A 14,342-nucleotide genomic window follows, 5' to 3' on the forward strand; every position below is an offset into this window, starting at 1 on the left:
ATTTATTTTAGACATGTCTAAAGAAACATGATATGAAGAAAATGTAGTTTATTTCAAAAGAAAAGGACGGCATACTTTGAGATGTCCTTATGTTAGATCCTGATCTGGCTATGCCATGTGGCTGTGGGCTACACTCGTTAATTTAGCAGACAAGATTTGCTTTGAATTCTTTGTCATTATTTTATAGTGTGAAGAATCCAATTAAACAAAGCTGAATAAAATAGCTATTCTGTGTTGAGCAGTTAACAAAGAGATACGGTAGGCACTCTTATATACTTAATTTAGAGTTATTAATTTAACTTTAGTTGTTCTACAGACGTTGGGCTATATGTGTTGATTTTAATACATTGTAAGGCTGCATGATGCGACTCTAATGATGATTTGAAAAAAGTAGCTTGAAAGGAATGAGCTCTGCTTTGTGTGGCCATAATGCACCCTAAAAAAATCCCTGCCCTTTGCGGCCCTTCTCCCTGAGTGCTGCCTGCTCCGAATCACCTCTCACTCACACGGCTCTCCATCACGTGATCGGGTCGTTCTCACAGACTACAAGTGAAGACAGACACATCGGGGACTCAACTGCGCACGTTCTTATCCAATTCCGAGATGCATATTGAAGATATTGGAAGAACTGTCCACATTTACAGTACCAGTCAAAAGTTGACACATCCAAGGGTTTTTCTTTTATTTTTACTATTTCCTACATTGTAGAATTATAGTGAAGACATCAAAACTATGAAATTACACATGGAATCATGTAGTAACCAAAAAAAAAAAGTGTTAAATCAAAATAGTTTTGAGATTTTAGCTTCTTCAAAGTAGCCAAACTTTGCCTTGATGACAGCATTGCACACGTTTGGCATTCTCTCAACCAGCTTCATCTGGATTGTTTTTCCAACAGTCTTGAAGGAGTTCCTACATATGCTGAGCACTTGTTGGCAGCTTTTCCTTCACTCTTGCAGTCCAACTTCTCCCAAACCATCTCAATTAAATTGAGGTCAGGTGATTGTGGAGGTCAAGTCATCTGATGCAGCACTCCATCACTTTTATTGGTCAAATAGCCCTTACACAGCCTGGAAGTGTGTTTTGGGTCATTGTCCTGTTGAAAAACAAATGATAGTCCCACTAAGCGCAAACCAGATGGGATGGCGTATCGCTGCAGAATGCTGTGGTATCCATGCTGGTTAAGTGTGCCGTGATTTTTAAATAAATCACTGACATTGTCACCAGCAAAGCACCCCCACACCACCTTCTCCACGCTTCACGGTGGGAACCACACATGCGGAGATCATCCGTTCACCTACTCTGTGTCTCACAACGACATGGGGTTTGGAACCAAAAATCGAATTTGTGCTCGTAAGACCAAAGGACATATTTCCACTGGTCTAATGTCCATTGATTGTGTTTCTTGGCCCAAGCAAGTCTCTTCCTCTTATTGGTGTCCTTTAATAGTGGTTTCTTTGCACCAATTCGATCGTGAAGGGTTTAACGCGGTCTCTTCTGAACAGTTGATGTTGAGATGTCTGTTACTTGAACTCTGTGAAGCATTTAATTGGGCTGCAATTTCTGAGGCTGGTAACTTTAATGAACTTATCCTCTGCAGCAGAGGTAACGCTGGGTCTTTCTTTCTTTCATTTCTTAAAGGATGGACTGTCGTTTCTCTTTGCTTATTTGAGCTGTTTTTGCCATAATATGGACTTGGTCTTTCATCAAATAGGGCTATATTCTGTATACCACCCGTACCTTGTCACAACACAACTGATCAAACACATTAAGAAGGAAAGAAATTCCACAAATGCATTTTTACAATGCATGAAGCTGGTTGAGAGAATGCCAGGAATGTGCAAACACTTTTTTTTGGTTACTACATGATTCCATATGTGTTATTTCATAGTTTCATAGTTTCTACCATGTAGACAATAGTAAAAAAAGAAAAGAAAAACCCTTGAATGAGTAGCTGTGTCCAAACTTTTGTCTGTCAACAAGATGAGTAGACCTAACGAACAGCAAAAGCACTAGCCTATGTCAATCTACTATGCCCTATAAGACAAGTTGACCTATTCTGTACGAGAAGTAAATATTCCATACATAGTCTGGGACAGTTTTGGGACACAATAGATCCCAAATTAATACAACCACTAGCATAAAAAAAACTGTTTTACTCAATGAGGCTGAAGCAACAGATCAGAACGTTTAGCTTAAAATGTTGATAAGCTATTTGGCTATTTCTTCACATTATAAGCTCAGCAATACGCACGCAGTTGTAGGCTATATGCGCAAATCTTCCATTAGCGGGGACATCACCATTATCAAAAGTGACCGCAAATGCAAATATGCATGTAATGCCTTTTATTATAAAGGTAAAATTTTTTTGTGGTGAAAATGATCTTCCCCAAAGTTGAAACTTGCATTGCTTATGTAAGGTTCTACACCCCATGCCAAGCAGATTAATGTGCTTCATTTTAAGTCACCTTAAAGTTATTTAAGTTATTTGGCCACTTTAGTTGTGATACAAACCTTGTCAAAACATATAGGCCTATGGGCTAGGCTACATGAGGTGTGCGATTTTGATTAGAAAAAGTTGCACAAAAAAAAGGCATTGCCTTACGCTGGGGCATCATTCACAAGTGATAATATATAATTCACATGTGATATGCTAATATTGGCACCCATCAGACTATTATTGATTTAGTCTTGTATTTACATATACTAAATAATATGTGTGTGGAATTTGATTTAGAATGGACCATTATCATGCCCCTGTCTCAAAACAGGGGCATGGGAAAAAATATCTCTACAGTTAAATAACGAATGGAGGATTTTCTTGTGGTTAATTTTCATGCCAGCCAGGTAGACTATACTCCTGTTGTAAAGATAAGCAATGTGCCTTATATTTGCTTAATATTAGGAAAGTTGAGAAATTAAAATAGTAGGGCTAGCCTATAGAAGCTGATGGGATCCTCCTCTTTTAATATAGGCCATTACTCTGTTTTCTCACGCAATTCCATAGCCTACAGAACTGTTTCGCAACATGAGCTCATGGGCTCTCATGAAGCGTTTGTTTAGATTTTCGATTAAATTTGCATTGATGTCAGAGTGATTAGAGGGACAATAGAGTGCTTGAGTACCAGTCAGTTAGCAAGTTTGGCAGGCTGCTAATGACCATCAGCAGCATCAGAGCTTGGGGAAGCCTAATTACCGTGACTAAATGGTTATGTGGGATTTGACTGCCTTCATGACTCGTGACCACCGGTGTGGAGATAATACGGTCACCGCAACAGCCCTACTCTTAGTCGATCAGTGGCCATGCACGCCTCCAACTCAATCATCAAGTTTGCGGACGATACTACAGTGGTAGGCTTGATTACCAACAACGCCGAGACGGCCTACAGGGAGGAGGTGAGGGCCCTCGGAGTGTGGTGTCAGGAAAATAAGTTTTAAGTGTCTCGGCGTAAACATCACGGACAAACTGAAATGGTCCACCCACACAGACAGTCGTGAAGAAGGCGCAGCAGCGCCTCTTCAACCTCAGGACGCTGAAGATATTCGGCTTGTCACCAAAAGCACTCACAAACTTCTACAGATGCACAATCGAGAGCATCCTGTCGGGCTGTATCACCGCCTGATACGGCAACTGCTCCAGCCCACAACCGTAAGGCTCTCCAGAGGGTAGTGATGTCTGCACAATGCATCACTGGGGGCAAACTACCTGCCCTCCAGGACACCTACACCACCCGATGTCACAGGAAGCCCGTAAAGATCATCAAGGACAACAACCACCCGAGCCACTGCCTGTTCACCCCGCTATCATCCAGAAGGCGAGGTCAGTACAGGTGCATCAAAGCTGGGACCGAGAGACTGAAAAACAGCTTCTATCTCAAGGCCATCAGACTGTTAAACAGCCACCACTAACATTGAGTGGCTGCTGCCAACACACTGACTCAACTCCAGCCACTTTAATAATGGGAATTGATGGAAATGTATGTAAAATATATCACTAGCCACTTTAAACAATGCTACTTAATGTTTACATACCCTACATTACTCATCTCATATGTATATGTAAATACTGTACCCTATATCATCGACTGCATCTTTATGTAATACGTATCACTAGCCACTTTAAACTATGCCACTTTGTCTACATACCCTACATTACTCATCTCATATGTATATACAGTGCCTTGCGAAAGTATTCGGCCCCCTTGAACTTTGCGACCTTTTGCCACATTTCAGGCTTCAAACATAAAGATATAAAACTGTATTTTTTTGTGAAGAATCAACAACAAGTGGGACACAATCATGAAGTGGAACGACATTTATTGGATATTTCAAACTTTTATAACAATTCAAAAACTGAAAAATTGGGCGTGCAAAATTATTCAGCCCCCTTAAGTTAATACTTTGTAGCGCCACCTTTTGCTGCGATTACAGCTGTAAGTCGCTTGGGGTATGTCTCTATCAGTTTTGCACATCGAGAGACTGACATTTTTTCCCATTCCTCCTTGCAAAACACTTCGAGCTCAGTGAGGTTGGATGGAGAGCATTTGTGAACAGCAGTTTTCAGTTCTTTCCACAGATTCTCGATTGGATTCAGGTCTGGACTTTGACTTGGCCATTCTAACACCTGGATATGTTTATTTTTGAACCATTCCATTGTAGATTTTGCTTTATGTTTTGGATCATTGTCTTGTTGGAAGACAAATCTCCGTCCCAGTCTCAGGTCTTTTGCAGACTCCATCAGGTTTTCTTCCAGAATGGTCCTGTATTTGGCTCCATCCATCTTCCCATCAATTTTAACCATCTTCCCTGTCCCTGCTGAAGAAAAGCAGGCCCAAACCATGATGCTGCCACCACCATGTTTGACAGTGGGGATGGTGTGTTCAGCTGTGTTGCTTTTACGCCAAACATAACGTTTTGCATTGTTGCCAAAAAGTTCAATTTTGGTTTCATCTGACCAGAGCACCTTCTTCCACATGTTTGGTGTGTCTCCCAGGTGGCTTGTGGCAAACTTTAAACAACACTTTTTATGGATATCTTTAAGAAATGGCTTTCTTCTTGCCACTCTTCCATAAAGGCCAGATTTGTGCAATATACGACTGACTGATTGTTGTCCTATGGACAGAGTCTCCCACCTCAGCTGTAGATCTCTGCAGTTCATCCAGAGTGATCATGGGCCTCTTGGCTGCATCTCTGATCAGTCTTCTCCTTGTATGAGCTGAAAGTTTAGAGGGACGGCCAGGTCTTGGTAGATTTGCAGTGGTCTGATACTCCTTCCATTTCAATATTATCGCTTGCACAGTGCTCCTTGGGATGTTTAAAGCGTGGGAAATCTTTTTGTATCCAAATCCGGCTTTAAACTTCTTCACAACAGTATCTCGGACCTGCCTGGTGTGTTCCTTGTTCTTCATGATGCTCTCTGCGCTTTTAACGGACCTCTGAGACTATCACAGTGCAGGTGCATTTATACGGAGACTTGATTACACACAGGTGGATTGTATTTATCATCATTAGTCATTTAGGTCAACATTGGATCATTCAGAGATCCTCACTGAACTTCTGGAGAGAGTTTGCTGCACTGAAAGTAAAGGGGCTGAATAATTTTGCATGCCCAATTTTTCAGTTTTTGATTTGTTAAAAAAGTTTGAAATATCCAATAAATGTTGTTCCACTTCATGATTGTGTCCCACTTGTTGTTGATTCTTCACAAACAAATACAGTTTTATATCTTTATGTTTGAAGCCTGAAATGTGGCAAAAGGTCGCAAAGTTCAAGGGGGCCGAATACTTTCGCAAGGCACTGTACTGTACTCGATACCATCTACTGCATCTTGCCTATGCTGTTCTGTACCATCACTCATTCATTTATCTTTATGTACATATTCTTTATCCCTTTACACTTGTGTGTATAAGGTAGTAGTTTTGGAATTGTTAGGTTAGATTACTTGTTGGTTATTACTGCATTGTCGGAACTAGAAGCACTAGCATTTCGCTACACTCGCATTAACATCTGCTAACCATATGTATGTGACAAATAAATATGATTTGAAAAACAGATTCAGCCACAAAGACGAGGGAAGTTTTTCAATGCCTTGCAAAGATGGGCACGTATTGGTCGATGGGTAAAAACAAAAAAGCATTTGATTATATAACCCTTTGAGCATGTTGAAGTTATTAATTACATGTTGAATGGTGTGTCAATACACCCAGTCACTACAAAGATAAAGGGATCAAATCAAACTTTATTTGCGCTGAATTCAACAAGTGTAGACCTTACCGTGAAATGATTACTTACAAGCCCTTAACCAACAGTGCAGTTCAAGAAGAGTTAAGAAAATATTTACCAAATAAACTAAAGTAAAAAATAAAAAGTAACAGAATAAAATATCAATAACGAGGCTATATACATGGGGGTACCGATACCGTGCCAGTGTGCGGGGGTACAGGTTAGTTGAGGTCATTTGTACATGTAGGGGTGAAGTGACTATGCATAGATAATAAACAGCGAGTAGCAGCAGTGTACAAAACAAATGGAGGGGAAGGGGGGATGTCAATGTAAATAGTCTGGTGGCCATTTGATTCATTGATCAGCAGTCTTATGGCTTGGGGGTAGAAGCTTTTCGGAGCCTTTTGGTCCTAGACTTGACGCTCTGGTACCGCTTGCCATACGGTAGCAGAGAAAACAGTCTATGACTTGGGTGACTGGAGTCTCTGACAATTTTATGGGCTTTCATCTGACACTGCCTATTACAGTTGAAGTTGGAAGTTTACATACACCTTAGCAAAATAAATTTAAACTTAGTTTTTCACAATTCCTGACATTTAATCCTAGTAAAACCTCCCCGTCTTTGGTCAGTTAGGATCACCACTTTATTTTAAGAATGTGAAATGTCAGAATAATAGTAGAGAGAATTATTTATTTCAGCTTTTATTTATTTCATCACATTCCCAGTGGGTCAGAAGTTTTACATACTCATTCAGTATTTGGTAGCATTGCCTTTAAATTGTTTAACTTGGGTTAAACGTTTCAGGTAGCCTTCCACAAGCTTCCCACAATAAGTTGGGTGAATTTTGGGCCATTCCTCCTGACAGAGCTGGTGTAACTGAGGTTTGTAGGCATCCTTGCTCGCACACGCCTTTTCAGTTCTGCCCACAAATTTTCTATAGGATTGAGGTCAGGGCTTTTTGATGGCCACTCCAATACCTTGACATTGTTGTCCTTAAGCCATTTTGCCACAACTTTGGAAGTATGCTTGGGGTCATTGTCCATTTGGAAGACCCATTTGCGACCAAGCTTGAACTTCCTGACTGATGTCTTGAGATGTTGCTTCAATATATCCACATTATTTTCCCTCCGTCATGATGCCATCTATTTTGTGAAGTGCACCAGTCCCTCCTGCAGCAAAGCACCCCCACAACATGATGCTGCCACCCCCGTGCTTCACGGTTGGGATGATGTTCTTCGGCTTGCAAGCTTCCCCCTTTTTCCTCCAAACTTAACAATGGTCATTATGGCCAAACAGTTATATATTTTTTTCAACAGACCAGAGGACATTTCTCCAAAAAGTACGATCTTTGTCCCCATGTGCAGTTGCAAACCGTAGTCTGGCTTTTTTATGGCAGTTTTGGAACAGTGGCTTCTTCCTTGCTAAGCGGCCTTTCAGGTTGTGTCAAAATAGGACTCGTTTTACTCGTTCACCATAATTTGCAAATAAATTCATTAAAATCCTACAATGTGATTTTCTGGATTTTTTTCTTTCTCATTTTGTCCATCATAGTTGAAGTGTACCTATGATGAAAATTACAAGCCTCTCTCATCTTTTTAAGTGGGAGAACTTGCACAATTGGTGGCTGACTAAATACTTTTTTGCCCAACTGTATCTATACTTTCATATAAAAACTTTTGTTTCCTCCAGCATCTTCACAAGGTATTTTGCTGCTGTTCTGGGATTGATTTGCACTTTTCGCACCAAATTACTTTAATCTCTAGGAGACAGAACTTGTCTCCTTCCTGAGCGGTATGACGGCTGCGTGGTCCCATGGTGTTTATACTTGTGTACTATTGTTTGTACAGATGAACGTGGTACCTTCAGGCATTTGGAAATTGCTCCCAAGGATGAACCAGACTTATGGAGGTCTACAATTTTTTTTCTGAGGTCTTGGCTGATTTCTTTAGATTTTCCCATGATGTCAAGCAAAGAGACACTGAAGGTAGGCCTTGAGATACATCCACAGGTACACCTCCAATTGACTCAAATTATGTCAATCAGCCTAAAAGAAGCTTCTAAAGCCATTACATCATTTTCTGGAATTTTCCAAGCTGTTTAAAGGCACAGTCAACTTAGTGTATGTAAACTTTTGACCCTCTGGAATTGTGATACAGTGAATTATAAGTGAAATAATCTGTCTGTAAACAATTGTTGGAAAAATTACTTGTCATGCACAAAGTAGATGTCTTAACCGACTTGCCAAAACTAGTTTGTAAACAAGAAATTTGTGGAGTGGTTGAAAAACAAGTTTTAATGACTGCAACCTAAGTGTATGTAAACTTCCGACTTCAACTGCATGTTGGTCCTGGATGGCAGGAAGCTTGGCCACAGTGATGTACTGGGCCGTACGCACTACCTTCTGTAGCTCCTTACTGTTGGAGGCAGAGCAGTTGCCATACCAGGCGGTGATGCAACTGGTCTGGATGCTCTCGATGGTGCAGCTGTAGAACTTTTTGAGGATCTGGGGACCCATGCCAAATCTTTTCACTCCTAAGGGGGAATAGGTTTTGTCGTGCCCTCTTCATGGCTGTCTTGGTGTGTTTGGACCATGATAGTTCATTGGTGATGTGGACACCAAGGGACTTGAAACTCTCGACTCGCTTCACTACAGCCCCGTCAATGTTAATGGGGGCCTGTTCGGCCAGCCCGTAGTACACAATCAGCTACTTTGTCTTGCTCAAGTTGAGGGAGAGGTTGTTGTCCTGGCACCACACTGCCAGTTCTCTGACTTCCTCCCTATAGGATGTCTCATCGTTGTCAGTGATCAGGCCTACCACTGTTGTCGTCAACAAACTTAATGATGGTGTTGGAGTCGTGTTTGGCCACGCAGTCATGGGTGACAAGGGAGTACAGGAGGGGGCTGAGTACATACCCCTGAGGGGCCCCAGTTTTGAGGATTAGCGTGGCAGACGTGTTGTTGCCTACCCTTACCACCTGGGGGTGGCCCGTCAGGAAGTCCAAGATCCAGTTGCAGAGGGAGGTGTTTAGTCCCAGGGTCCTTAGCTTAGTGATGAGCTTCGTGGGCACTATGGTGTTGAACTCTGAGCTGTAGTCAATGAACATTATTCTCACATAGGTGTTCCTTTTATCCAGGTGGGAAAGGGCACTGTGAAGTGCGTTTTGAGATTGCGAAATCTGTGGATCTGTTGGGGCGTTATGGGAATTGGCGTGGGTCTAGGGTGTCCGTGATAAAGGTGTTGATGGGAGCCATGACCAGCCTTTCAAAGCACTTCATGGCTACCGACGTGAGTGCTACGGGGCGGTAATAATTTACCTTTGCTTCTTTGGGCACAGGGACTTTGGTGGTCTGCTTGAAACATTTAGGTATTACAGACTCGGTCTGGGAGAAGGTGAAAATGTCAATCAAGACACTTGCCAGTTGGTCAGCGCATGTTTTGTGAACACGTCCTGGTAATCCGTCTGACCCCGCGGCTTTGTGAATGTTGACCTGTTTAAAGGTCTCTCTCACATCGGCTACCGAGAGTATCATCACACAGTCATCCAGGATCCTTCCTAACTCAGATGCAGGAGAGGAAGGAAACTGCTCAGGGTTTTCACCATAAGGTCAATAGTTGACTAAAACAGAGTTTAATGGCTGTGATAGGAGAACTGAGGATGGATCAACATTGTAGTTACTCCACAATACTAACCTAAATTACAGAGTGAAAAGAAGGAAGCCTGTACAGAATACACACATCCTGTATAAGGCACTAAAGTAAAACTGCAAGAAATGTGGCATAGAAATGAACTTTATGTCCTGAATACAAAGCGTTATGTTTGGGCAAATCCAATCCAACACAACACATTACTTAGTACCACTCTTCATATTTGCAAGCATGGTGGTGGCTGCATCATGTTATGGAATGCTTGTCATCGGCAAGGACTAGGGAGTTTGATTTTTAGGATAAAAAGAAACAGAATAGATCTAAGCACATGCAAAATTTCCTTGAGGAAAACCTGGTTTAGTCAGCTTTCCAACTGTCACCTAAAACACAATATTAAATATACACTGGAGTTGCTTACCAAGACGACATTGAATGTTCCTGAGTGGCCTAGTTACAGTTTTGACTTAATTGGGCTTGAAAATCTATGGCAAGATTTGAAAATGTCTAGCAATAATCAACAACCAACTTGACAGCTCTTGAAGAATTTCAAAAGAATACATATAGAATACATATAGAATGCAAATATTCTACAATTCAGGTGTGCAAAACTTAGAGACTCACCCAGAAAGACTCACAGCTGTAAACGCTGCCTAAGGTGACTGTAACGTGTATTGACTCAGGTGTGTGAATACTTATGTAAATTAGATATTTTTGTATTTCATTTTTAATAAATGTGTCAAAATTATGGGATATTGTGTGTAGATGGGTGAGGGGATTTTTTTATTTTTTATTAATTTTGAAGTAATTCTCTAACACAACAAAATGTGGAATTAGTCAAGGGAATACAGTGAAAGCATTGTATAACCTGTCAGAAATATCCAGTTGATCAACTACTAGCCCATGTTAGCTAGCTAGATAGGTCAGTTAGGCTAACCAGTTATCAAAATCCTGTAGTTATCATGGCCAGATTAGATTCCTAGAGGCCTCGATCCCCGGGGGGGGCCCATTTTTTAATTTATTTTTTTTGTTTTGTTTTTTAGTCACTCCTATGAACATACAAGCCATGGCAAAAGGTGTATAATTACTTTTAAATTAGCTTTAAAACTGCAACATTTTCTCGCGCGCCCCATTGCAAAAGGTGTAAGATTGCAGCCAATTTAAAATGGAAATATTTTCTCTACGCAAACGAGGTGTGTGAACAGTTTAAACAGTTTCGGGTCGTATGGGTTGCGAGGTAGGGGTTTATTACTACGCTGATAAATATCCATCCGGACCTTTGCCACCTAGGAAGACCAGACCTTTTCAAATAGTAGTTGAGCACCCCTGTTTTAGATTGAATGCACAGTGGTGCACCCAAGCTATGATTAGCGTTAATCAGCCTAGTGTTGCCGGTGAACAGATAGTGTGATGTAAAGCTTTTGATACGCGGTTGTTTACAGAGGCGACGTTCGTGGTCCCCTTTCACTGATTGCAGTGGTTGGCATTTAGTTTCACAGCCAAGATTAAGATGTCTGGGTGAATTATGTGGTGCTATGTAACGCTTGGCCTTCCACAATTATTTAATTAACACACACACACAATTAACCCAGATGCCTCTAAACCCATGGCCTCATCTCTCATTTGCATGAAGATTTGATTACTGGTATGGCTTCGTCTTTTAGAATGTTGCCCTTAACGTCTGTTGGTGTTAGAGTTGATTGATGCAAAGTCTGGATCCAGAATTCTAAATAATGACACGGGTCTGGGTCGGATCTAATATGATTGTCACAAGTCTCGGGTATGTGTAATGTTAACTGACGTGTCCGAAAGGGCCCGTACCGATCCGAGCGCAACTGCTGCAGTCGAGAGAGACATTATATCATTTATGCTGCTGCTCTTGCTGTTCACGAGAGAGGATTTTGGCGCGTGTAGCTTGTTGTTGTAGGCAATCATAAGTCATTAAAGCCGCAATAGGCTACAGTCATAGACCCTCCGTGAGTGGCAAAAGTTAGACGATACAAAAGAAGATGGAATGAAAATGACAGAATTAAAAGTTAAAGGAGAAGGATAGGCTACAATGACCAACCGGCCAACCGGCTGCTTAATATTCCTCATGTAGTTGTTGTTATTTAGAAGTCTAGACATGAAGGGAATATGTCTTCTGAAATAGGATACTTGTTATTTGGCCATTGGTGAGTTTTATTGCAAGGAATTCTAGTTTGTCAACCACAGGCTAGGGCTGGGTTATAAAACTACATGCTGTCCTTTTTTCTGGTGAGAGAACCATTGGAGATAATCACTGGAGAGAGCATCACTGAGGACAGGGGAGAATGACCGTTTACCGCCCTCTTCGAATAAACCTATTTTCCTCCCCCTGGTTTGCTTTGGGGTCTGTGTTAAAGAATAACATAAATTGTTAACACTAGCTAACGTCAAGACAGGTACTACGTAATCATATTTGATAATTAATAACCTAGCTATGGCAGCTATTAGTCTACTATAGTGCGAGTCGGCTTGTTGGTTGGTTGCTGTCTCTTGTCTCTCCCACCCTGCTCCCTGTGTCACTCACTCACAGTATGGCCCTTCCCCTCCTGCTAGAGCTGCACCTCTTTTGCGCTTTATCAGCTAGGGTTAATCAAGTAGCTTAAAAATGACTTTTCTGCTGCTTCCATCACTCGGATCAGACCGTGTCTGAATCCGACCAGGTCTATACGGAACGGGTCATGAAAACACACTTGTTTTCATGTGTAGCTGAGCTGTTATGAGTGTTTTGTGATTTAGTTCAAATTCAAGTTTATTTAATTTATTCACATGTCATACGATTAGATTCTGAATTACGTAATGCATGATATAAAAAAAAGGATATTAATTTAAGAAAAAACAACAACAATGCAACATTTAGGTTACTGTGGTTTAGTCATGCTTCCGAGTTTGTGCATATATTATGACAACATTTTGTTAGTTTTGGCAGCTGGAGTCAAGCCGAGTCTACGCCCCTTCGTCTGTGATTGGTCAACAGTAGGGATTCTTCAATAAAGTCTTTGTCATTCAAAGAGAGACGACTTGTTTTCATGCAAAATTAAATTATTGGAAAATACTGCACCAAACATCTTAGCTTGATGTAAATTCGCGACTAAGATCTTTTCGGCAAAAACAAAAATGGATTACCGATTTCTTGTTAGATTAATTCAGACCTTTTTTGATGAATCGTATACTAGCTATGGCATTTCAAAATGGACAAACAGTACAAATTATGTATTTTTTTTCAAAAGGTCTTTTAAGGGAGAATGCCAGCACGCTAGTTTGGTTCGGCTAGCCGAACTGAAGTATGCTGACAACTTTAGGGGTTGGCGTTCCACAGGTTTCTTTTGATTTTATCTAATCTTTAATGAGACATTGGTACGTTAAATCGATTTCGGCCTACTCAATACGACACTATTTAAGTTTGTATTTTCTCTAGCTTGTCTCTTGATTAAACTGACATGAATACATTTCCATTTCAAAACTGATGCAGTTTGTTCTCGTTATTGTCTGAATTTAATTCTACATGCTAACTGAGGTTTATGTTCTTGTTGTCAGGTGTGCGTCCGTTCCCGTGCCCTCACTGTGACAAGATCTTCCGTACATCGGGCCACAGAAAAACACACATCGCCTCCCACTTCAAGAGCCTGCAGCAGAAGAAGCACAAGTTCCCACGCAAATCCCATAAAACCAAGGTGTCCAAGAGCAACATACCTCTGCCTGATATCCCCCTGCAAGAGCCCATACTTATCACGGACCTTGGTAACGCATGCATGCTCACTCGCTCCCTCACAAGCACGCACACACACGCACTTTGTTCATATTGTCCCCTCCTCCCCAGGTCTCATCCAATCCCAGAACCCTCGCCTGGCCTTTCAGACGTACCTGGAGATGGTGGACAATGATCGGCCATACAAGTGTCCCTGCTGTAACAAGGCCTATAAGAAATCCAGCCACCTCAAGCAGCACGTTAGGTACAGCTATCCGCTACACGTGTCACACACTCCCACAAGCATTTCGCTACACTTGCAATAACATCTGCTAACCATGCGTATGTGACCAATAACATTAGATTTGACGCACACAGCATATGTTTTACTGTCCTTGTGGGGGCCTAAAATTGATTTCCATTGAAAATCCTGGTCTAACCATAACCCTAAATCTAACCCCTAAGCCTAAAATAGCCTTTGTCTTCGACGGAAATGTCCCCACGAGGGAGAATTTACTTGTTTTACTATCCTAGTGGGGACTGTTGGGGATCTCTGGTACCCACAAGGATAGTAATACAAGCACACACACACACACACTTAGTTTGTTTTCACATGTATTCCTTTCGAAATATCATCCTCTCTGAAGCAGCTGGAATTGCCGACATATACCAGTGAATGTATTTCTGATTGAGTGCATGGATATATAGTTGTGAGAGAAAGTTATATATTTAGCCTCAGTTTAGATCCTCTTGTACTTTGTCA

General features: G+C 41.3%; 1 protein-coding gene across 4 annotated transcripts in view; it reads left to right on the plus strand.

Moving 5' to 3' along the window:
* Positions 1-14,342, plus strand: part of LOC110489640 (zinc finger protein 236) — a 109,375-nt gene that overhangs the window by 22,880 nt on the left and 72,153 nt on the right. For all 4 annotated transcript variants that reach the window (XR_005036684.1, XM_036948247.1, XM_036948253.1 and 1 more), the window contains exons 11-12: positions 13,429-13,632; positions 13,712-13,844. Coding sequence is in view for 3 of the 4 variants with exons in the window: in XM_036948247.1 (XP_036804142.1) it covers positions 13,429-13,632; positions 13,712-13,844 (337 nt within the window). In the remaining variant the exon portion in view is untranslated. The remainder of the gene's footprint in view (positions 1-13,428; positions 13,633-13,711; positions 13,845-14,342) is intronic.

Source organism: Oncorhynchus mykiss, chromosome 2, assembly GCF_013265735.2.
Source record: "Oncorhynchus mykiss isolate Arlee chromosome 2, USDA_OmykA_1.1, whole genome shotgun sequence".
NCBI lineage: Eukaryota > Metazoa > Chordata > Actinopteri > Salmoniformes > Salmonidae > Oncorhynchus > Oncorhynchus mykiss.